Raw genomic sequence first — 24,655 nt, 5'->3', positions numbered from 1 at the left:
GAAAAAAAATGAAAAAAACTCACCTTTCAGTTCACCAACAACTCCACTGACCAGTGGCCACTGCACGATAGACAAATCCAAGTCGGTCCAACACTTTTTGAGGTCTCCTTCAAACATTTCCATTGTGGTTAGTGCTATTTGCAGCACGTTTGTTAATTACATGTGTTGTGAGGATTTTCAGCGCATTTCGTTAATGCATGTGTTGTGAGGATTTGCAACACTTGTGTTGTCAAACTGATGAAGATGTTTTCTTCATTTGCTGATGTTTTTTCCATGTGCATGTGTTTTCTTAAGTTGCAGCGTGTTGAGCTGTCTCGGCCACCGTACTATAGTGCATGTAAGTAGCAAAATAAAGTAAACTGTGTCAAATTATACCCAAAAAGTCTTCAAACAGTGGACTATCAGTAAAACCCATATCATTTTGGGTTTGCATGAAGCTGGATGACAGCATGCCCAAGAGACCAGACACTCATTAAAGATGCCATCTGTCATGCCTGGCTAAAAAATCAAGTCATACTCCACATTCCATACCAGATGGGGGCAGTATGCCTCAATAAAGTGAATTAGTCTACTCTAGAGTAACAAACGAGAGACGGCATAGTCTCTATGCTCCGCCCATACCTTCACAACAACCCTACAGCCATAGCCGAAGCCTAAGAGGACGTTTTGCCTCCAGAGGAACGTTGGGTGATGTCAAGTGATTTTGAAACATGACATCTTCAAGCTACTCCCCTTCACCTTTACCAGTCAATATGTTCCTATTCGTTTTGTTCATATTACATTTTGAGTTGTATATACACATTATTTGAATTAAATTAATTTGACAGACAGCATTCTGTCAACATCATTGGTAAACATCAGACAGCTGATCAAAGCTAGCGCCAACCAACGTAACCAGAGCTGCCAACTCTCAAGCATTCACCGTGAGACACACGCAATTGACTCTTTTCAAACGCTTTCACGCCACACATCATTTTTCTCACGCACAGAAAAACCATGAAGCAAAGAGGACACGGAGACCAACAGACTAGACAGAGCAGGTTAGTTATGATATACAAAAATGGGTAAGTTATAGCTAGCTAATTATCAAACGCAGCTACGGTTAGCCATCGCTAACATTAGCACGTTTATCAAACAGCCTTCGATACATTTCTATGTTATAACTTCCCGAAAACAAATACACAAACATATAAAACAAACTTCTAGCGAAATGCTAACAGCATCTTACTTACCAATCCAGAAGAAATGTTGCAAGTTCGGAGACGAACCTCATTTCTTTCAGGTCCATCAGTTTTCTCCAGCGATTGAAAGCAGTGCCGATGTTTACTCTGGTTCGGCTCCTTTTCTTATCGGATTTGATTTGTGATTCCGAGCGCGGTTGTTTCCCTGTAGAGGGTGACGCTCTCTTCCCTGAACTGAAATGAAGTAGTGGGCTGTACTTTCCACATGATTGACATCAGGTTCAAGTACACGCCCACAAGCCGTGCGAGTTATTCGTGTATTGCAGGTTGGCTGGTGGTTATGTTGCCCGCATACCGCCTCCCATGGCCGAAACTGGTATAACGACACCTTTTGGGCCGGGGCTAGTAATGCTAATGCTAATTAAGGTTGATATCTCTGCAGCACTATAACTTGACATTTTTTTAATGACATCATCACCCTTATTTCTTCTCATTCTTTTGATGCGTGTAGGTCATTTTTTGGATATTTTTACCTCAATTTTTGCACATGGCACCTTTAAGGCTAAGGGTATACTTGCCTGACTAAGTATTGATAGTTGTGTAAACACTGTTATATAACAATCTGTTATGCTAAACTTTTACTAAACTTTTTATGCTAAACCGTTTTTAAAGTAAATGCGTGCCTTCCACTCCTCCTATGTTTTTCTCCTTTTCATAGTCTGGCAGAAAATGATGGGCTGTTGGAAAGTACAATGTTAGATGACAGTACAATTGTACAGTTGGCAAGATACAGGGGGTGGGTCAGCTTATCCACTGGTTCATCTTACCCCACTCTCCCCTGTGTCTGATGTGTCACTGCTTTACTCCAGTAAATATTTAGGTTCATTTTCTAGTCAATTTCTTTTCCAGACACTTAAAGTTGTAAATGCACAAAGTTACTGAACATTTCCAAATGTTATTTTCCAGGAAAAAAGGTCAAATTCAATGAGCACACACTGGCCTTTTGTGACAGCATACCCCAGGAGTAAAGAGGAGTTTTGTGTAATATACAGTGAGCAGAGGTGAATTATAACTGCATGTATCAGAGTCAGAGGTGAGTGTGTAATAGACAGTTTAAGTGTGTAGTTTGAATTGTATTTAATCTTTTACATCCATGTTTTTGGGCATTCAATCTTTATAAAAAAAAATAAAAAAAAACACTATTGTAATGGTTATTTTTGCTTATTATCAGAGGTCTTGAGCTTGATGACTGTATCTAGCAATAAAGACATACAACAACATCATTATTTGAAACCGTCTATTGAAATATGCAATTTATTGTTTCATTTTAAATTAGTAACACATTTTAATTAGCAAAACTTTCCTGACCGCCTCGTTTTTGTGACATGGATAATACATGTTTGCTGATGTCACTGAACTAGTAGGTGTTTGTGTGTGTGTGTGTGTCTGTGTGTCAGTGTGTGTATGTGTGTCTGTGTGTGTGTGTGTGTGTGTGTGTGTCTGATGAAAAGAAACTCATCCATGTGGCAAGAGAAATACATTAAAGGATAACAGTTAATGAATTGTATAATGTCAACTTTAAAATGTAATATAATTTCTTTACATTTACTTAATGATATTAATATACTGTACATTTTTTGCCACTTATTGCAAAGTAATAGACAAGTTTAAAAAAAAAACAATATCACACAAACACACAAGTCAATCGTTTTTGGAGTTTTATTAATACAGAGTCTGTATATTTCAAAGAATAAGCACAAACAAATACAATAAACTAAACTACTGTAAAAATTAAGAAACTGATTGAGATGTGACTTATTACCCAATATTCAGATTAAGATCAATGTTAATATTGATTCTTATAGTTTTACATTTGGGCCTTCTAAATTTTATCATTTATGTACATTTTTATCAGCACTCTTTTTAATGGTCCATTGCAATTATTGCAATGGACCATTAAAATGAATGCTGATAAAAATAAACATTGTATTTTATTCTATATAATATTAATAATTTGTTTCATTTCATTTAAATAAACAACTGACTTAAAACAAACTACGACATTAATTTTCAAAATTAGCTAGAATGACAAACAGTGGATGAAAACAATATTTTCACTTTAACAACAAATAGACAGCAGTAGCAATAATGAGCAGCAGAACCAGCAGACTGCAGCACAGCAGCACATACCTCCATTTATTTCTCTGACAGTGTGTCTGGTTGTGTTGCTCTGACTGAAGGATGAATACTGATTGATCCGAGTCTTGATTGTCCTCCATGAGTTCATTGCTAATATTCTGACAGGTTTCTCCCTGCTCTGACTGAGGTATGTCTACGTAGTGATCCATGTGTTCTCTGAGGAGTTCTTCATGGCTCAAGTCTTGATTGTCCTCGATGAGTTCAATGCTAATATTCTGAGAGCTGTTAGACTGCTCTGAATGAAGTATGTCTATATGTTCAGAACAATTCATAGTTTCTCTGAGGAAGTCTTTACGGCTCAACTCTCTAATTTTCTTCATGAGACCAACACTAATGTGGTAAGTGCGATTCTGGTCAAAGTGTGTCTGATCCGAGTGCTGTGTCACATAAATCTTGTCAAATCTGTTCAACTTTGAGTAAAAGGAAACAATGATGCGATCTGTGTTGCTGTTCTTTGAATGTCTCTTGTAATTCTCGGTGACATATTTAGGCAGTAAGCCAGGGGTGCGCAGGTTGCCTAGTTTGTAGTATCTCAGTTTAGTGTAAGGAAGAAGTCTTTCCCGATTATTGAACTGTTTAAAACCAAAAGCTCCACTTCTAGGGTCACACTGTGCAGTCATATAACTGTTGGGATCAATCTGAACACAATTATGAGCAAACCACCACAACAAGCTCAGACCGTGTCTGGGAGGCGGCTGACCAAACCTGGTCTCTTTCAGATCAGACAAATCAAAAAGGATACTAATGTCCATGACCGTTCTGCTGGGGAAAAAAGTGCACTTTTTTAATTACAGAAAACTGCACAATATAAAACCAATAAGTAACATAAATCAGTTCTTCAGATTCTGCAGAGTTCGAACATAATGTTCTGTAAATCTCCTGCCATTTACAGGTTCATATATTTAATATTTGTGTTAATTACATAGTGTTTTCAGTAATAGTGCTAACTAATAGTGCTAAAAAAAAATTAAGCAGCAGATTTTTTCTTTCAAAAGCAGCACATTAAAGTTTTTATGTCCTAGACTGACTAAAACCAAACAGCAGGCCTAAAGGGAGCTATATAAAATACATCTACAGATACTGATCACTTACACAATACTGAGAAAAACTGACCTTCCAAGATTACCACAAGTGAGTTGAAGGGGTTAATCTGCCATGCGCTAATCTACCATTTCTGTAAAAGTATAAAAGCAGTATGTATATATGTATATGTATATGTATATGTATATGTATATGTATATATTATGCATCTTACCTTATGGAGGCCAAACTAGATCTTTGGCTCTGACTGCTTCATTTATACATGATAACATTGCATGTTTGCTGATGTCACTGGACACATGACAGAAACTATGTTACACACACTAGTTGTCAGGTTGTAAGTGTGTGTGTGTGTGTGTGTGTGTGTGTGTGGGTGTGTGTTTCTGTTTTGATGAATAGAAACTTATACTATGGAAAGCAAAACTTGCACAAACGCATTCGTGCAGATGGGACAATTAGTGAGGAGCTACTGCATATTAAACTATAATGTCTCACTCATATTCAGACTTCATGTTACATATTCATTTTATCCTAGAGCATTCATAAATGTTATCAACAACATCGGATGCCATTTATAGTTTATGATATCTGAAACATCTTACCAAAGTTTTATCTTCTCGCTCCCTCGATCTGGAATATTTATCTATATCATTGTAATGAATCATTAAAACAAGTGAGTGATAAATATGCAAAGCTCAACATCATACCTTACATTTATAGAATGATGAACATCTGTTTATAAATACATTTATGTATCAGATTATACAGTTATTCATTTAGGAGACCATTTCACCCAAATATGTCACAGCTTTAATACTGCACATCTTCAAAATGAACAACACTTAGCATGAAAACTATATTTTCATTATTAAAACCAAGAAGAAAACTGTTGAACAAAAACAAGACAGCATTTTGCACAGACATTTTTAATAGATGGATTTGACCTTTGACTCTGGTAGGGTTCATTCTCCACTGACTGAGATGGAAACGGTGTGTGTCTGCGATGCCTATATATAATAATCTGATAAGAATCGTTCATAGTTTCTCTCAGGTATTTTTTAGGCTTAACTCTTGAATGTCTTTCAGAAAATCAAAGCTATTGCGTTAGGTGTGATTCTGGTGAAACTTCACCTGATCTGAGTGCTGTGTCACATAAATCTTCTCAAATCTGTTCCAACCTGAGTCAAAGGAAACAATAATGCAATCTTTGTTGCTGCTGTCTGAATATTCAGTGTAATTCTCAGTGACATAATCATGCATTGAATCTGTGGTATTCAGGTTGCCCATCTCATAGTATGGCAGGTTATATTTTTAAGAAGAATCTTTCCAAGCAGACAAAGGCTGATTCTCTAACCTTTAGTGAGAAAATCTACCAATTTTGTAAAATAAAAACAATGAAGTCCAGATATGAACACCGGAAACAGTTCCAGTAAACATTTGCAAGCTACTGTAATTTGAAGGACTAATGTATTTCTGGCATCCATTTAAGATGCAAGATTAAAATGCTTCAATACTAAAGAAAAAAAATGTTTTAACTCTAAAGTACCATTTTTTTTTCTTACTTTTAAAGTTGTGTTATACAGTTTAAAGATATTCCTCTTATTTCTATTGTGGAATACAGCCACTGTGTTCTTAGTGAATTATTTTATATAAATAATGTTAATGAATGATATTATTTAAATTAGCAAATACATAAATAGTCATCTCAACTTGGACAGTTCAAGTGAAAGTTAATACAGGTTTAATAATAACGTAATAAATAAAACAAGCAGCTAAATGTACAATAAATCAAATCTGCGTTACCTGTTTGAAGCTTTCGTTCGGATACGTCCTTGTGTGCAAAGATCTGCAAACAGAAACTGGTGTTGTTGTTGTTCAATAGCAATATCAGGGGAAGAGTGACTCCACTGGGAAATATTTGACTGGCAAATAGAGTACAGCATCATTCATAGAAGATTTGGATTTTTGCAAAGAAGAGAGAAGATTCATATTTTCTTAAACAATAAGAAATGACAAAGTAAGTTCCCAAAGCATTTTTTTTTTTTAAACAAGAAACCATCAACTTTTAATCAACTTTTATGAACTTAAAACACAAAAATGACTCAAGATTATTTACAACCACACATTAACCCATTTTATATTTAATAGCAAACACTGCACCTCATGGGAGATTCAGACTGGGCACAAAGTGATCATCATCCTCTTCAGTCATGTTTTGTTACTTGCAGAAAGGGCAAGTTATTTTGACTAAATATTACAAGGGTATAGGAATAAAAAAAATCTATAATAGTGTGCAGATAAATCATCTAAAAGAAACAGCTCCAGCAAATATAAAATAAGATGAGAAAATGTTGGTTTCATGGTGACTTTAATATCAAATCCTAGTGTACATCCCTCTAAATCAACAACGCTGAATATTTATTTTCATAATAGCAGTGACTATTCAAAGAAAACACACACATACACGGTAGCCACCTGTCAGTCTACAGTCTATCTACAGATTGAAAGAAACTTGCAAAATGGCTCAAAATAATTATGAAAAAAAAAAAAAAAAAAAAAACATTTTGGTTTGTTGTTTTCGTTAAAAACTTTAAAATGTGAAAGTGTAGCCTGTATGTTCATAAATGTTAAATTAGTAATTTGGTAGTTTGTTCTAATCAAATGATTGTACCAGATCAGATCTGATAAAGATACTGCACCTTTGACAGCGCTCCTGCTCTTATTCTTCATATCTCTGTCAGAGAGCAGAAAACAAGTCAAACCTCCTTCTGTGCACGGAAACTGAAACTGGAGTTTTACATATTGTTCTCAAAGAAGAATCTGTGAAATGTTTCTGAGCAACTAAACTACACAAGAACCATGAATGTCAACCGAAATATGAGGAAGAAATGACAGGCCATTGTTTTAATAGGATACGTTAACTGCAGAATGCACAAATGCATGCAAGTGTATCTAGTGAAAAAAGTAAAATAAATTCATAAACAAACTATTTTTATTGTCATAATTAGTGAAGTGCAAATAAACTGTCAATTTGAATATTAAAATTGAAACTAAAAACGATATTATAAACTGTGTTTGATTTCATTACTCTTTGCTTTGGCAGGACAGTAAATTGATGTTCTTTCATTATACACCATAGTATTTACAAATGCACAAAACATGGTATACATGAAAGCTAATTTAGATTAAATTTCATAAAGTATTCTTCACATTGCATATTAAAGCATATTGTACTTATGTTAGTCATATTAAAATGTATTATAAAGAGTTAAGATTTCACACAAACATATATAAAGCAGTGGAATAATCACTAACATCACAAGAAACTAGAACAGAACAATTTCATGGTGACTTTAATATCAAATCTTGAGGTTTTTCATTTGGTATCTTTAAATGTAGATTTTTTTTATCATTACTGACCGTTTTAAAGAAATATGTGATGCTATATATATGTAAATATATAAAGTCAAGCATTTACATGTTTTCAGATTTACAATCCAAAACATGCTGGAAAAATACACAGGAGTTCACTAAAATTTATTTGCCATTTTTAAAAGAAAGAGGAAAAGCGCAAACAAGAGCATCAGTACACAAAAAATCAGTGCGCAAATCAGCTCAGAGCTGCAATCACAGACATCCCAGTTAGATTGGTGTGACCTTTGACCCTGCAGTGACTGAAGTGAAGATGTAGAGTATGAGTGTATGTTGGAACTTTGTGGGACATACATCAAAGGATATATCTGATTACTTATCATTTTTCTGCAGAAGTGTTCAAGGTTCAATGTTTTAATTTCCTTCAGAAGTTTAGGGCTAATGAGGTAGGTGTGGTTCTGGTCAAAGTTCACCTGATCTGAGTGCTGTGTCACATAAATCTTCTCAAAACTGTTCCAATGTGAGTTAAAGGAAACAATGATGCGATCTTTGTTGCTGTCGTCTGAATATCCAGTGTACTTCTCAGTGACATAACGAGGCAGTGATCCAGGGGAGTTTAGGTTGCCCACCTCATAGTAAGGACGATTAATGTAAGGAAGAAGACCGCCACCACCATTATAAAATCGATGAAAGCCAAAAGCTCCATTTTCAGGGTTGTACAGTGCAGTCATACAACCGTTCGAGTCAATCTGAACACAATTATGAGCAAACCACCACAACAAGCTCAGACCGTGTCTGGGAGGCGGCTGACCAAACCTGGTCTCTCTCAGATCAGACAACTCATACAGGGTTCTCACCATGTTCCCGACAATCCTGTTATGCCAAAACAAAAATAACCATATAGTTAAATGATAGTTATTTTCATTATTTTGGTACATCTTCAGGTATTGGTCACTTACTCTGATCTCTACAGCAGAAGAAAGATCGGTCCTTTGAGACTCTTGAGCGAGTTAAGTTAAAAACCTCAAAATGAAGCTCGTGTAAAGTCGGATTCTTCAAGATTTTGGCAATGACTGAGATGAACTGAATTTCCTTCCTTTAACAGAGCATCACTGAAAAGAGAAATACAGGTGTTTAAAATGATGGAAATCAATACAAAAGTCCACACTTTTACAGTTGACAAAAGCAGAAATTCAGAGTTTTCCTTTTGTAAAAAAAAAATAACCAATCAGTTTATTAGAGCAAGAGAGATAAAAAGCAGTCTTATCCTTGTACTTTCTTTTTCTTTGTCAATTGTCAAATTGTTACTTACACTTGCTGCAGAACTGTATTTGGTGTTGGTGTTGAGGAGAATGAAAAGCTCCTTTCAGCTGAACCAGATACTGTGTGTGTATCCTTACAAAACCACTAACTTTGAAGTCCTTGTAGTAAGAAGCAAGGCTTTATATCTATAGACAGAGAGATGGACCGACAGAGAGAGAGAGATTCTATAGGCTATATGCAAATGTAGTACATTGTAGTGCATCACTGATAACAATGCATATTTGCTGATGTCGCCAAAATAGAAACGGTCGTTAGTTGACCTACAGGTTGTACGTGTGTGTGTGTGTGTGTGTGTGTGTGTGTGTGTGTGTGTGTCTGTGTGTGTGTGTGTGTGTGTGTGTGTATGTTTCTGTGGAAAGAGAAACTTATGCAGAAAGATTATAGGAGACAGGGCAGATAATGAGATTTAGATTAAAGCTACTTTAGACTCTATAATGGGCCTGTACTACATTCTCACACATACTATTAATAATTCAAATTAAAATAAATTTTAAGCATGGAATACAATGTATAGTTTTTATTATATTTAATATATATTTCTTGACAGTTTACATTAGGTCTACTGTTTAAACTGTGAGGCTCTGAATGTGTTAATGTTTGATCTTTATGTTTTTTAAAAGACAGATTCTTGTTTCCCTTGACTTGAAATATATATATCATTGTAATAAATATATATTATTTTTTAAATCCAGTGATAAGCAAAGCTTAACATCATGTCTTACATTTCTATGAATATACAGTATGAGCATATCTTTAGAATTATGTTTAACTTTTTATCATATTTATACTTATTCATGTAACAGATACTTTTATCCAAGTAAATTATTAATTTAAAAGAGACAAGCTACAATTCACACAAATACAAGAAGAGATAAGCAAACATTTTAAAAAATGCAGTGGTACACAACTTGTATTATTAATAAATGTTTAATAGTTGTTTTGTTTGAAATAATGTCATGCAGAAATCGGTCACTGAAGAAGTTTTTAAAGAAAGTAATTTGAAAATGGTCCTATCATCACACTACAAACATCCATATTTGCCATGAGGAACATTTGAGCATTTGTAACATTAACTACACATCAGACACCCTTGTGCAGAAATTTACTGAAGCACAAATCAAATCATCCAGAATCAGAAATACTCACAGATAATGGGCAAACCAGGTAGAAAGTGACAAACTACATGAATACAAGAATGCACAGAATAAAGGAACTAATAAAACTTCACACAGACCTTTACATTAATTTGTACTAATAAAGCCACACAATGAATATGATGGACATGCATGTGATTCAGCTTGAATTTCCAAAAGGAAATTATTTTGCATGAACAGACATAGTGTCTGTAGGATCCAGTCTGCAAATCATGTTTACTCAGTAATAGTGCTGTCTGATTTGAACATTTCTGATGAAATCTGGCCATTTAAAGCTCTGAATTTTATCAATGAGGTCTTGGCTGATTTGGAAAGTGGAGTTCTCATCGAAGCGCCCCTGACCTAAATGATGCGTCACATAAATCTCAGTAAACCAGGTTTTATTCCGCTTTGAGGCGACTGAAACAACAATCCGATCTGCATTGCTCTCATGTACATATCGGTTATAATACTTAGTAACATAAGTAGGCATTGCGCCCGAATGGTGCAGGTTCCCCATCTCATAATACTCTAGGTCAGTATCAGGAAGAAGTCCTTCTGAATTCTGGAACGGATGGAAACCAAAGTCTTCCGGTTCGCAGCATGCAATCATTTTGTGGTTGTCAATCTCAACACATTCGTGAGCAAACCACCACAGCAGAATGAGACCGTGTCTGGGATACGGCTGACCAAACCTGGTCTCTCTCAGATGGGACAGTTTTGTCAGCTTCCTTGGTCGGACCATTCTGTGTCTAGAAGACGGACACAAAAAAAAAGTTATAGGCTAAATAAGATTGGACTACAGGGTCAAATTTTATATTTAAAATGAGCAACAATAATCTGTACCTTATTGTAAAATATGATGAATACAATGTCAATAAGTTTTCTCTTTTTTTAAAAACACACATCCAACACCCAACAGCCCGTTACTGATCAAAGTCTGAAAGGAAATAGTGGAAAACAGTTCAATAGGCTGTCACAGCTGTCTGGTGTAGATAAAAAAATAAAACACAATTAAAGTTTGAAATGATCCTATAATGTTAATAAAGTTGGTCTTAATCAAAAAAGCAATTAATCTGGCCAAAATAAATAAATTAATAAAAACAGGATACTGCACCTAGTTGATTCGCTGTAAGAAGGATCTGTGTCTGTGACGAGTGACAAACATGCTGTTATTCTTCATATCTCTGTGTGTAAGTGGGTGGTGTGTAAAACTAATCTACACACACTCTTAATGCTGGAATGATATCAGAGGAAACTAAACAACAGATGCATGAATGGAAACCTAAAGTTGAGTAAGAAAGTACAGGCCAGTCTTTTAATCATTTCTGTAACAAGCGCTTGTTACAGAAATTAAAATAGTTCCTATCTTATTTTTTAATAATTTTTTAGTAATTAAACAAACAATATTTTTTATTGTTGTTGAGTGTTTACTTTCTACAGCTGCAGAAGGTCAGATAGACACAAATAGATGTGACAAAAAATCTGAGATATATTTTTACAAATTGTTTCCATTGAAGTTTATGCAATTTTATTTTCTTTATTGGATAAAGGTTTATCCAACTCAGTTGTGCGCATGCAATTTTTGTGCACATTTTTTGAATTATGCGTATCTTGGCATTTCCATCCAGTGTTTTTTTTCTCTACAATAAAAAATGTGGATAAAAATAGGTGGATGGAAACATAGCTAATACAAACCCTCTATTCCTGGAGGACTGGAGCCCTGCAGAGTTTAGATTCAACCCTAATTAAACACACCTGATCCACCTAATCAAGTCCTTCAGGCGTGTTTGAAAACTACATGTGCGGTGGAGCAGGTTTGGAAGAAAACTCTACAGGGATCCAGCCATTCAGGAACTGAGCTTGACACCTCTGGATAGATATGAGGAGATTACATTAAAGATACATTCAACTGTCTCACTCATATTCAGATTTGTATATATTCATTTGGCCTATATATTATTCACATTGAAATATATTATAGGTTTACAGTTCAAAACCTGATATTGATATTAAGTATATTATTGGCACTAGTAGCATAGATAGTAAACAAGTTTAATTTAAACAGCAATATCAAACAAGTCAACTACGAGGACAAAGAATAAGCACAACAAATATGAAGAAAGAAACTTGGGATGTGATTCTTAATAATAATGTAAATTTAATATGTAAATGTATTTATTGTATTCCAAATTAATGAAAACTAGAACAACCACCAAGGTGGATGAAAACTATATTTTCAGTATTTCATATACCAGGTAATAGCAACAATAAGGATCACAGTAAACAATGCACATCTCAGTAGAGTGGAGCGTTTAGCACAAGTGGTTTGTCTCTGTGCTGACTGATGTATGTCTGTGAATAACTGCTCAGAACCATTCATGGGTTCTTCCCGTTTCACCTCTTCAGTCTCCTCGATGAGTTCAGTGTCTATACTCTGACAGGTTTCTCTCTGCACTGACTGAAGTACATCTATAGGTACAGGTTCAGGTTCTCTAAAGAAGTCTTCATGGTTTAACTGTTTAATATAGTTCATGAGTTCGTTGCTAGTACTCGGACAGGTTTGTCTCTGCACTGACTGATGTATGACTGTGGAAAACTGCTCAGAACGATTCATGGGTTCACTTTGAAAGTCTTCACAGTTCAACTCTTCGATGTCCTTGAGTTCATTGTAATTATTCTGACGGGTTTCTCCCTGCACTGACTGATATATGTCTATGGATATATGTTCAGAATGATTCGAGGGTTCTCCGAGGAAGTCTTCACGACTCAAGTCTTGAATGTCCTTCAGGAGATCGGTGCTAATGCGGTAGGTGTGATTCTGATCGAAGTGCGTCCGATCTGAGTGCTGTGTCACATAAATATTCTCAAATTTTTTCCTCTTTGAGTCAAAGGAAACAATGATGCGATCTTTGTTGCTGTTGTCTGACTGTCCTGTGTAACTTTTAGTGACATAATGAGGCAATGAGCGATTGGAGTTGAGGTTGCCCACCTCATAGTACAGTAGGCCACTCCAAGGAAGAAATCTTTCCCTATTAAAAAATCAATGAAAGCCAAAATTTCCATTTTCAGGGTTGTACTGTGCAGTCATACGACCGTTCGAGTCAATCTGAACACAATTATGAGCAAACCACCACAACAAGCTCAGACCGTGTCTGGGAGGCGGCTGACCAAACCTGGTCTCTCTCAGATCAGACAACTTATACAAGGTTCTCACCATGTTCCTGACAAAAAAAGTTCAGTTTTCCCACAATAGTTCACCTGTTGTTTAAAGAAAGGTTTCTAATTATACATAGGCCTAATACACAACTACAGAAACACTGCAAATGTAAAAACAAGAACCATAAAATGGTATTAAACATTTTTGGTAAAACGTATCTGAAGATATTGATCACTTACACAGAACTACAAGCAGACACAGACTGATCCTCTAAGATGATTGGTTAACCCTTCGTGAGAAGATCTACCAATTTTGTAAAATAAAAACAATGAAGTCCAGATATGAACACCGGAAACAGTTCCAGTAAACATTTGCAAGCTACTGTAATTTGAAGGACTAATGTATTTCTGGCATTCATTTAAGATGCAAGATTAAAATGCTTCAATACTAAAGAAAAAAAATGTTTTAACTCTAAAGTACCAGTTTTTTTTCTTACTTTTAAAGTTGTGTTATACAGTTTAAAGATGTTCATCTTATTTCTATTGTGGAATACAGCCACTGTGTTCTTCGTGAATTATTTTATATAAATAATGTTAATGAATGATATTATTTCAATTAGCAAATACATAAATAGTCATCTCAACTTGGACAGTTCAAGTGAAAGTTAATACAGGTTTAATAATAACGTAATAAATAAAAGAAGCAGCTAAATGTACAATAAATCAAATCTGCGTTACCTGTTTGAAGCGTTCATACGGATACGTCCTTGTGTGCAAAGATCTGCAAACAGAAACTGGTGTTGTTGTTGTTCAATAGCAATATCAGGGGAAGAGTGACTCCACTGGGAAATATTTGACTGGCAAATAGAGTACAGCATCATTCAAAGAAGATTTGGATTTTTGCAAAGAAGAGAGAAGATTACAATTTTCTTAAAAAATAAGAAACAACAAATTAAGCTCAAAACAAGCTTCAACTTACCGACCAGAGAAGTGAGGCTATTTTGAAACTTTGATTCAATAGATGAAATCGCTTCGTAAAATGAATCAAAGCACTCAAAACTCTGCATGCTGGTTACATTTGCTGGTTAAAGTCATGTAACTGTTGTTTAATAAATTCTTATGAACTTACAACACAAAAATGACTCAAGATTATTTACAACCACACATTAACCCATTTTATATTTAATAGCAAACACTGCACCTCATGGGAGATTCAGACTGGGCACAAAGTGATCATCATCCTCTTCAGTCATGTTACTTACAGAAAGGAAAAGTTATGTTGACTAAATATTACAAGGGTATAGGCAGGGACGTCACTAGGATTGGAAGATGGGGGGGGGGGTGTATTTATATATATAAAATAATTATACACAATGAGAGTACACACACATTTAATATGTAAATACAAACTTTTCTTTTGGATTAATCACGATTATAATTGTCTCAGCCCTAGTTAGAATATAGCTAGCATATATAATACATATAATTAAATAATTTAGTTTAGTTTAGGCTATGCATAGTGCCTAGACCTGCCAACAAATGCATAGTGCCTAGTTCCTGCAGCTGCTTCTTTTTTCTCTGCTTAAATATCTTTGAATATCCATTTTTAATGAACCAGACAGCAGAAAAACTAGTTTACAATTGCAAATATAGGCTACTTTGTTGAAGAGCACAAAACCCTCTTTAATATGACACCAAAAAACATTCTCTCATTGTTGAGATACTTCCCATAACAAAAGAAAAACAAACTATATTACCAAATTACTCACACAAAACATCTTAATAATCTATATGATATTCATATTATTCACTCATCATTAATATTGCATATTAATGATATGCATATCGACAGGGACCACAAGGATGATGTACTGGTTGGTTATGTCGGACTGATTGTGGTGGGCCAGTCTGAGCAAAAATGCCAGGCATTTTTGTCCCAGTCCAGTCCTGTTTACATGCAAATGTTTAATATTAATGTATAGAGAAGATGTATACTGAGGTAAATGTTGTTACTGCGTTACTGTGTACAGACAAATTCTGATATTTCATTTGTTCATTTCAGACTAAACCACATTTGTCACCTCTGTTCATTTAAGAACTGTATAATGCTGGATGATATATAGTGACACATCTGATGATATATAGTGACACAAGATAAAAACCATTGAACAACAATCTGCCTCCTGTCACACTTCTTGCTGGAGTTCTGTTGTGGACTTGCATTCCACCTACTATAGAGAACAGATTCCTTTTACATTTGGTCCTCCGAGCCAGATTGCTAGAGCCACTACGGTGACATGGATCAACAGATACCACATTCTCCCAATACCACATGTCCTACTCAGATGCAAGCCAGAGCTCGTCAGATCCCTTCAGGCTTATGATGTAGCATTTCCCCCATCCCTTCTGCCAGTTACTGGGCCTTACAGACCATATCAGCAGCTGAAGATGGACTATGCAGCAGCACCGTTGAACCTCAGTGGGCAGGCCGAGCTTGCCTCGACTGGGATGCAGCAAGTTAGGGATGAGTTATCATCTCTGCAGTATGGACCAGGTCCTGTCATAGTCAGTGGGAGCAATATAGACACTGGGCTCAACGACCTAGTAGAGCAGTTAGATGTTGGGAGATCTCCGCAATATTCCCATTACACGTCTCTAGTACTACTGCAGCGAGGAAACAGCCAGTCCGAGTGTGAGTTAAGTAGCGCCATTGCATCTCTCCTTTCCCTGGGCAAGGGGAACAAACTTACTCACCACCTATCATAAGGCCAAAGACTATGGCAGTCCCGGCCATCCCATTACTGGATATAGGGCCACCCACATCCTGCCTTGGAGCACACAGGGATGCCACCCATCAATCAGTACGGTGGCAGACATCTCAGACTACAGCTCATATGGTGTACAGCACATCCACACTTCAATCGTTTGTTCCACAGACAGCAACAACCTATGAAAGACAAACACCAGCAGCCAGTAGTGCAGTGTCCTGTCCTTCTTCCTATAATCTTATATCCTCATTACCTCACTCCATCCCGTCAGTGAAGCTGCCAATATCTACATCTGTACAACATACCCTGGTGCCACCAGCTTACCAATTACAGATCCCTGAACATAGTCAGCCACAGGGCCAACCCATGCCTGTGTTAGATCCATATCAGCCTTCACATATGATCGCTGGATGTTACGCTTCTCACCCCTTCATGCAGACTTCAGTGCAGAACTGGCATCCTCCTCCAGTGGCATCCTCCATTCCAAATATGGCAGCCCCCGCACATCCAGTATACCAGCCAGTACCTGCTGCACCTCCTTTGCAACCAGTCCCAGTCCCATCACTGCCAAAACTTGTGAATGACAGTGAGAGGGAGTTCACAGATCTGAAAATAGCCCTAGACAATCTGTTGAATCCCTGAACTGACCTCACCGAACACTACAAATATCATGTGCTAATGGAGCAGCTGGTCCTGGATGAGGCGAAGCTGACTGCTCAAGCATGCCGTTATCACCCTGCACCTTACTCAGCAGCCATGGCAGCCTTGTGGCGCCAATATGGCCAACCCCACCAGCTTGCACAAAGTGAGGTTGCGGCTCTAATGAACTCACCAGATATCAAAGCTGGAGATTCTAAAGTATTCCAGAGCTTTGCTCTAAACGTTGACCTTCTAGTGGGCATGCTTACATCCCTGTAGGGATCACAGGGCTGAGAGCTTACCTGTAACGGACATGTTGACAGGCTGCTTAGTAAACTCCCTAAACAATACAGGGATGGTTTCATAGAGCCCCTCCAGTTAAGGGGAAGACTAAGTACAAACAGTCTGAATTCATATAATTTACATGACCTTGCAGAGTGGTTGAAGGTTAAGGCTGAAGATGACAAAGATGGCCCAACGCTACCACACTGAGAAGGCTCCAGCTCCACCTAGGGAGCGTCCCGCTATTATTAAGCCACAGACCAAGCCTGTCTCTGTCTATCATGGGAGTCATCAGCCAGAGAAGGTTAAAGAAGTACAGCCCGTCCGAACAGAGGCTTTTACAAACCAGCAAGCTGACAAGAGAATAAAGCACTTGTGCATAGTCTGTCACAGTGAAGAGCACTACCTCTCTCAGTGCAACGAGATCACTGAATGCCCAACTGAACGACTTGTCAAATAGAAATGGTAATAGATGCTGGAAAGGTCCCGATAGAGCTTATAACTTCAGATGAAGAATCATGGTTTATTCCACATCATCTTGTCCTCCACAACAGTAAGGACAGACTCAATTTCAACATTTCTTTCATCCATCAAGGTATCTCTCTCAACCAGCAGCTCCTTCCTAATGAATGTTGTTCAGTTGCTTTGAAGCAATGTATTTTGTTTAAAGCACTATATAAATAAAGGTGACTTGACTTTGACTTCCTGGCCCTTGCCTTGGCGCTTCATTACTAGGAGACCTTATTCGATTCCGACAGCACGGTGCTGCCATCAGTGGAGACATACGTGCCATGTTTCATCAGGTAAGACTCCTGCCAGAGGACAGACCTCTCCTAAGGTTCATCTGGCGAAACCTGCGGAAAGGAAATCAGCCTGATGTCTACCAATGGCAAGTCTTACCATATGGAATGACTTGCAGCCCATGCTGTGCGACTTTCGCACTTCAGAAACATGTCAGGGAACATCGGCCTTATGATGTGGATGTAAGGCAGACAATAGAACAGTGTTTTTATGTTGACAGCTGCCTACAGAGTCTTCCCACTGTGGATGAAGCTAAGCAGTTGGTCAATAAAATGAGATCTGTACTTGCCTCAGGGGGGTTTGAAATCTGGCAGTGGGCCAGCAACGTTCCCCCAGTTGTTGAGCACTTACCAGCAAATGCAGAATCAGAGAGCATAGAGCTATGGCTGCAAAATAATCATTCTGACCCTCAGGAGCCAGCTCTAGGTCTTCTCTGGCACTGCCTGGATGATCATCTAGGTTAAAGCACCGCCCAACAGCAGAGTGTCTCCCCACAATGAGGCACATCTACAAAGTCCTGGCAATCCCAATATGACCCTTTAGGTTTTGTCACTCCCTTTACCACCAGGGCTAAAGTTTTAGTCCAGAAACTCTGGGCTAAACCAAAAAGCTGGGATGACCTGAACCTCCACGTAGATCTACTTGAGAGATGGAGATTTTAGGAACAGGAACGACCTAACCTTGCCAAGGTAGTGTTTCCCTGTTGTTACCTCCCATCACATTTCAGTGAGGAGGCGTCAAGATTCAGCTTGCACATTTTCTGTGATGCAGCTGAGGTGGCCTATGGAGCAGTAGCGTACCTGCTTATTGAGCAACAAAACCTCTTTTGTCATGGCAAGATCAAGGGAGGCTCCCAAGCGACAACTGCCACAGTGGGAACTCTGTGCAGCCTTGGCTGGTGCCCAGCTTGCTAAGCTTCTAGTGCAAGAGTTGACCATTCCTATTGAGATGACCACACTCTGGACTGGATCGACTACCGTCTTAACCTGGATCAAGTTGGAGTCTTGCTGATATAAAGTCTTTGTCGGCACTAGAGTGGCTGAGATTCAGGAGTTAACTGACCTGCAGTCATGGAGGTACGTGGACTCAGCTAATAACCTGGCAGATGATATCACCCGGGGAAAGATGCTTGTAGAGCCCCAGTAGGTGGAGTCAGGGACCTAATTTCTTATGTGGACCACTAGATCAGTGGCCAGCCATACCTCCGACCGGGAATCAAGATGATTTGTCAGAAACCAGGAAGACTGTATTCTGTGGGCTAAGTACAAATGACCACGATTCACAGATACCTGACCCAGTCACCAAGCTACTCATCCACGATCTTGTATGAATGCTTACTTCATCCAGGGCCGGATAGAGTTTATTCTGAACTCCGTCGTTACTAACGGGTTCTGAGAGGTAGACAAGCAGTTAAGAAACACCAAAGGGGATGTGTGCAATGCCAGAGGTGGAGGGCTAAGCCAATGATGCCCATTATGGCTGACCTACCCTTTGCTCAGTTGCAACTCAATCAAACACCATTCTTCTCGACAGGTGTTGACTGCTTTGGGACATTCCATGTCAAAGTAGGCCGTCGCTCAGAAAAACGATTGGGTGTGATCTTTAAATGTTTGACTACCCATTGCATACACCTCGATCTCCTCAACAGCCTGGATGCAGATGCTCTCCTACTTGCCCTGAGACGTTTCATAGCCCGACGGGGTACTCCATCGGAGATTATCTCTGACCAGGGAACTAATTTCCGAGGTTCCGACACAGAGTTGAGAGAGGCATTTAAAGAAATGGAACCTCAACTGCAGGAACAGCTGGCAGACCAGCAGATTATTTTCAAGATGAATCCTCCTGCAGCACCGCATTTTGGTGGCACATGGGAACGTGAGATCAAATCCATGAAGTCGGTCCTACAGGTTGTCACGGGAAGTCAACCCCTATCAGAAGATGTCCTGCATACGGTGCTAGTTGAGATAGAGGGTATCTTGAATAGCAAACCACTAGGCTATGTCTCGTCTGACATAGCAGATGTACACCCTGTCACCCCCAACTTTCTTCTCATGGGGCGGCGGGATGCTTCACTACCCCAAGTCTTCTACACTCCAGAACCTCTGTCTAAGCGTTGACGGCGCCATGCTCAGACTATAGTTGATCATTTCTTGGTGTACTTTACCTGACATTACCTCCCCAACCTTCAGTCTCATCTTAAGTGGAAGCGTGAAACTCAGGATCTGACTGAGGAGGCTGTAGTGATGGTGGTGGACCCACAACTTCCTCGGGCACACTGGCCCATTGGTAGAATTGAGAGTCTGGTACCCAGCGAAGATGGCCATATTAGATCAGCAAAGGTCAGAATAAAGGACTGCCTGTATCTTCGCCCTGTGGCTAAGCTAGTTCAACTCCCAGCACTTCCAAACGGTGAGATCTGCATATTAGCTATGCAAATCTGGGGGCAGCTGTACTTAATTCCTTATTTGTTTGTAAGGGTAGGCTTGTAAATGTGCATGTGACGTAGTTGTGCGTGTGCAGAGCGCTGACGGCAGTCTGTCAGAGCGGTTCCAGTTTACTTTCGTTTTCGTTTTCTCTGCCGCTATTTCAAAGAGTTGTAAATGTGTGTGCATGAACGTAAGTTAATTTATCTTTCTTTATCTGTCATATTGCAATTATGTTGCCACAGCATATCTGATTACTGTCATCAGTGCATATTGTAGTGAAGTTTATACATATTATGGAGAAGTTATGCATGCGTTATTTACATGCAAGTGTTTAGCGCCATTTAGCGTGTGGTATTTAATATTAATGTATAGAGAAGCTGTATACTGAGGTAAACGTTGTTATTGTGTTACTGTGTACAGACAAATTCTGATATTTAATTTGTTCATTTCAGACTAAACCACATTTGCCACCTCTGTTCATTTAAGAACTGTATAATGATGGGTGATATAAAGTGACACATCTTGAAGATATAAACCATTGAACAGCAAGTCTCCTGTCACACTTCTTGCTGTAGTTCCGTAGTGGACCATCATTCCACCCACTATAGAGAACAGATTCCTTTTATAGAAAGTGCTGCTCCTCTCTGCGCTCGCTGAACAGAGAGATTTCGCGATTCGCGATTCTCAGAGAATAAATAATGTTTGTCCAAGAAAGTCGCTAGTCGCTTTTTTGGAAAGAAAAAAAAGTCGCTAAGGGGGTCTGAAAAGTTGCTAAATCTAGGGACAAAGTCTCTAAGAGACGAGATGAATCCTTCATTTACTTGCAGTGCTCTGAAAGCTGCCAGTTCATACCAATGTAACGAGACGTTGCCGTGCATCATCTTGATAGCACTTCCACTCTTTGTACTTCCGTCCATCTTCCGACTTTTCGCCTATTTTTTGTAGCTGGATATATATCATTTGCGTCTAAATATGAATGAGGATACGGAATTTTTATTGACTGTTGTTCTTATTATCATTTAGGGGGGCTTAGGAACATTTTGGCCTAACATAGGCCTAACGATGTCCCTGGGTATAGGAATTTAAAAAAAAATTATTATGATGTGCAGATAATTCACTGAAAAGAAACAGCTCTTGCAAATAAAAAATAAGATGAGAAAATGTTGGTTTCATGGTGACTTTAATATCAAATCCTAGTGTACATTTGGTCACTCAATATGCTGAATATTTATTCTCATAATAGCAGTGACTATTCAAAGAAAACGGGTTATAGTGTGGTGTACCACATGTTAATAATTTTAGTTTAATAATGAAATAAGATACATAAACACACGATAAAATGAATCAAACTCACTTTACTGAAGTGATGGGAGCGTTCATACCCTGAAAAGTCTTTGTGCAAAGATCTGCAAATAGAAACTGATTTTGTTTCACATCATGTGTCAGGGGACGAGTGACTGGAATATTTGATCGGCAAATAAAGTGCAATCAAAGAATCAGTCATTCAAAACACAAATACAGTCTATCTACAGATGAAGTGATAAAAAAAAGAATTAGACAATCTTGATATTATCACTACACTGCATAATGTCTCACTCATATCCACATTTCATATATATATATTAATAAGCATTAAATATTAATTACATTAAAATATATTATAATTTATTCAGGTTAATAGTCTATAATATTTAATATTAAACGTATGGCAAAGTTAACAGACAAGTTTAATTAAAGTAAAATAATATCATACAAATCAATGGTTTTTGGACTTTTATTTCAAGGTAATACTGTCTCTGTTTGTATATGTCAAACAATAAGCACAACTAATATAAATAAAGATACTAAACTATATTACTATAAATCCGGTCATAACCACTTAAGACACTTAATGAAAGAGACAGGCACCTAATGACAGCTGTGTAATCAGCTAGAATAACAAACAACAGTGGATGAAAACTATATTTTCATTATTTAAAATACGAGAAAATAGCTGCAATAAAGATCAAAATAAACAATATACAAGATAGCATAGAGCAGCATTCTTTACAAGTGGAGTGACTCTGAGATGGATGAATCTGCACGGACTGAGGCATATCTATGGTTATATGTTCAGAACGATTCGTGCGTCCTCTGAGGAAGTCTTCACGTCTCAACTCTTGAATGTCCTCAAGGAGATCAGTACTAATACAGTAAGTGCGATTCCGGTCAAACTTCACCTGATCTGAATGTTGTGTCACATAAATCTTCTCAAAACTGTTCCAATGTGAGTTAAAGGAAACAATGATGCGATCTTTGTTGCTTTTGTCTGAATATCCAGTGTTATTCTTAGTGACATAACGAGGCAGTGATCCAGGGGAGTTTAGGTTGCCAACCTCATAGTATGGTAGGTTAGATTTAGGAAGAAGATTATCACTATTATAGAATCGATGAAAGCCAAAAGCTCCACTTTCAGGGTTGCACAATGCAATCAAACGACTGTTCGAGTCGATCTGAACACAATCATGAGCAAACCACCACAACAAGCTCAGACCGTGACTGGGACTCGGCTGACCAAACCCAGTCTGTCTCAGCTCGGACACATTATTCAGGGTTCTCACCATGTTCCCGACAATCCTGTTGAAAGAAAGGCAAAATATATATATATAATATTATGATTTTTTATATGAAATGTACAATTACAAAAAAAAAAAAAAAAAACTGTAAAACCTGGAAGGATCATAAATCAGTTCTTCTTTAGAACTTTAGATCAGTTAATTTCATCATAAGTTCTGCAGAAATAGAACAGCTGAGATTCATAAAGATCTGTTCCTGCCACATACATGTTCATTTTCTAGACATTCAGGCTAATCTGATGGTACTTTCAGCTAGCATCAGCTGTTCACACCACTCTCAGCTCAGTTTCTGATCTCTTGATTTGACTCTTGAATCTGTTCTGCAGGTTTTCTCTCGAAGGCAGCACATTAAAGTTTTTATCCTTGACTGAACAAAACCAAACAGCAAGCTCAAAAGGAACTAGATAAAATACTTTTTTAGATACTTATCACTTACACAAAACTGATATGTGTGTGTGTGTGTGTGTGTGTATGTGTGTGTGTGTGTGTGTAGGCCTACATACTGTACATATAGAAAAAAATGATACGTCTTACCTTGTAGATGCCAATCTAGATCTTTGGCAGCGACTTCTTCAATCTTCAGAAACGTCAGTACGTTTGTTGATGTCACTGAACGTATGACAGGAACTACACTGTAGTTAAACACACTATTTATCCAATGGCTGTACGAGTGCGTGTCAGTTTCTGTTTTGATGAATAGAAACTCATACAATGGAAACTGAAACTTATAAACACATTATAGCAGATGGGGCAGATAATAATGTCTCACTCGTATTATATATTTATTTTATTATACCATATACATAATTGGTATCATCTACATGGGATGTGATTTATATTTTATGATATATTAAATATATACAGTATACAGTCTCAAGCTTCTTCTTCTGTCTGCCTCGGTCAGAAAAATGTATCTACATCATTGTAATGAATCCAGTGATAAACATGCCAAGCTCAACATTATATCTTAAATTCGAAGAATTATAATTACTGTAAGACAAGCTTTAATAAACAGATTTAAAATCAAACATTTAAAAACAAAGAGGAAAACAGCAAAAAAGAACAAGAACGTAACAGTGCAGAACTTTCACCAAAACAATTTTGGTAATTAGGTTCTTAAACAAAAATGTTGCTTTCAGTTTACCACATGTAATAATCAAAATGAGATTGAAAAAACAAAAAATGGCTCAAATTAATCATATAACATATAAATCATAAAAAATTATAATTATTTACTGTTTATTGCTTTCATTAAAAACTAGCCCACACGCCAAATCAAGAAAAGGCTTTTATGAGAATTGAACTTTAATTTGCACATGGTTAGATTACAGTTTGTTCTGCAAGGAAAAGGCTACTTAAAGTATTAAAACGGAGCTTGTACCTGCTTTCAAGGGCATCTAATTTCCTACGGCATGAAAGAGAAGAATCATTAACAGTAAGAAACTATCGCTCAAAGTGTGTGTTACCAAATCAGCCAGAGAAACCATAAATAAAATAGAAGAGAAAGGAAATCAGCTAATAACTAGAATGATTATAATAGGAGAGGAACATGAGTAATTGGGGAAGTTGTGGCCTAGTGGTTAGAGAGTTTGACTCCTAACCCTAAGGTTGTGGGTTTGAGTCTCGGGCCATACTTCGGAGGGGTTAAATACAAAGCACAAATTCTGAGTATGGGTCACCATACTTGGCTGTATGTCATGTCACTTATAGTGAAGG

General features: G+C 37.5%; 1 protein-coding gene, 1 long non-coding RNA gene and 1 pseudogene across 2 annotated transcripts in view; all 3 read right to left on the bottom strand.

The window, feature by feature from the left end:
• Positions 1-7,927: 7,927 nt before the first annotated feature.
• Positions 7,928-24,655, bottom strand: part of LOC127949185 (uncharacterized) — a 29,665-nt gene continuing 12,937 nt past the window's right edge. The window contains exon 3 of the long non-coding RNA XR_008152261.1: positions 7,928-8,422. This is a non-coding gene — a long non-coding RNA (uncharacterized LOC127949185). The remainder of the gene's footprint in view (positions 8,423-24,655) is intronic.
• Positions 10,859-14,377, bottom strand: LOC127949181 (uncharacterized; annotated as a pseudogene).
• LOC127949183 (uncharacterized) lies at positions 21,488-23,639 on the bottom strand. The gene is made up of 2 exons (XM_052546177.1): positions 23,474-23,639; positions 21,488-22,940 (listed from the first exon to the last, which is right to left on the bottom strand). The coding sequence occupies exon 2, from the start codon at positions 22,925-22,927 to the stop codon at positions 22,295-22,297; it is 633 nt and encodes a 210-aa protein (XP_052402137.1). The 5' UTR covers positions 22,928-22,940; positions 23,474-23,639; the 3' UTR covers positions 21,488-22,294.

Source organism: Carassius gibelio, chromosome B1 (genome assembly GCF_023724105.1).
Source record: "Carassius gibelio isolate Cgi1373 ecotype wild population from Czech Republic chromosome B1, carGib1.2-hapl.c, whole genome shotgun sequence".
In the NCBI taxonomy this organism is placed as follows: Eukaryota; Metazoa; Chordata; class Actinopteri; order Cypriniformes; family Cyprinidae; genus Carassius; species Carassius gibelio.
This window is presented reverse-complemented; position numbering and strand designations above follow the sequence as displayed.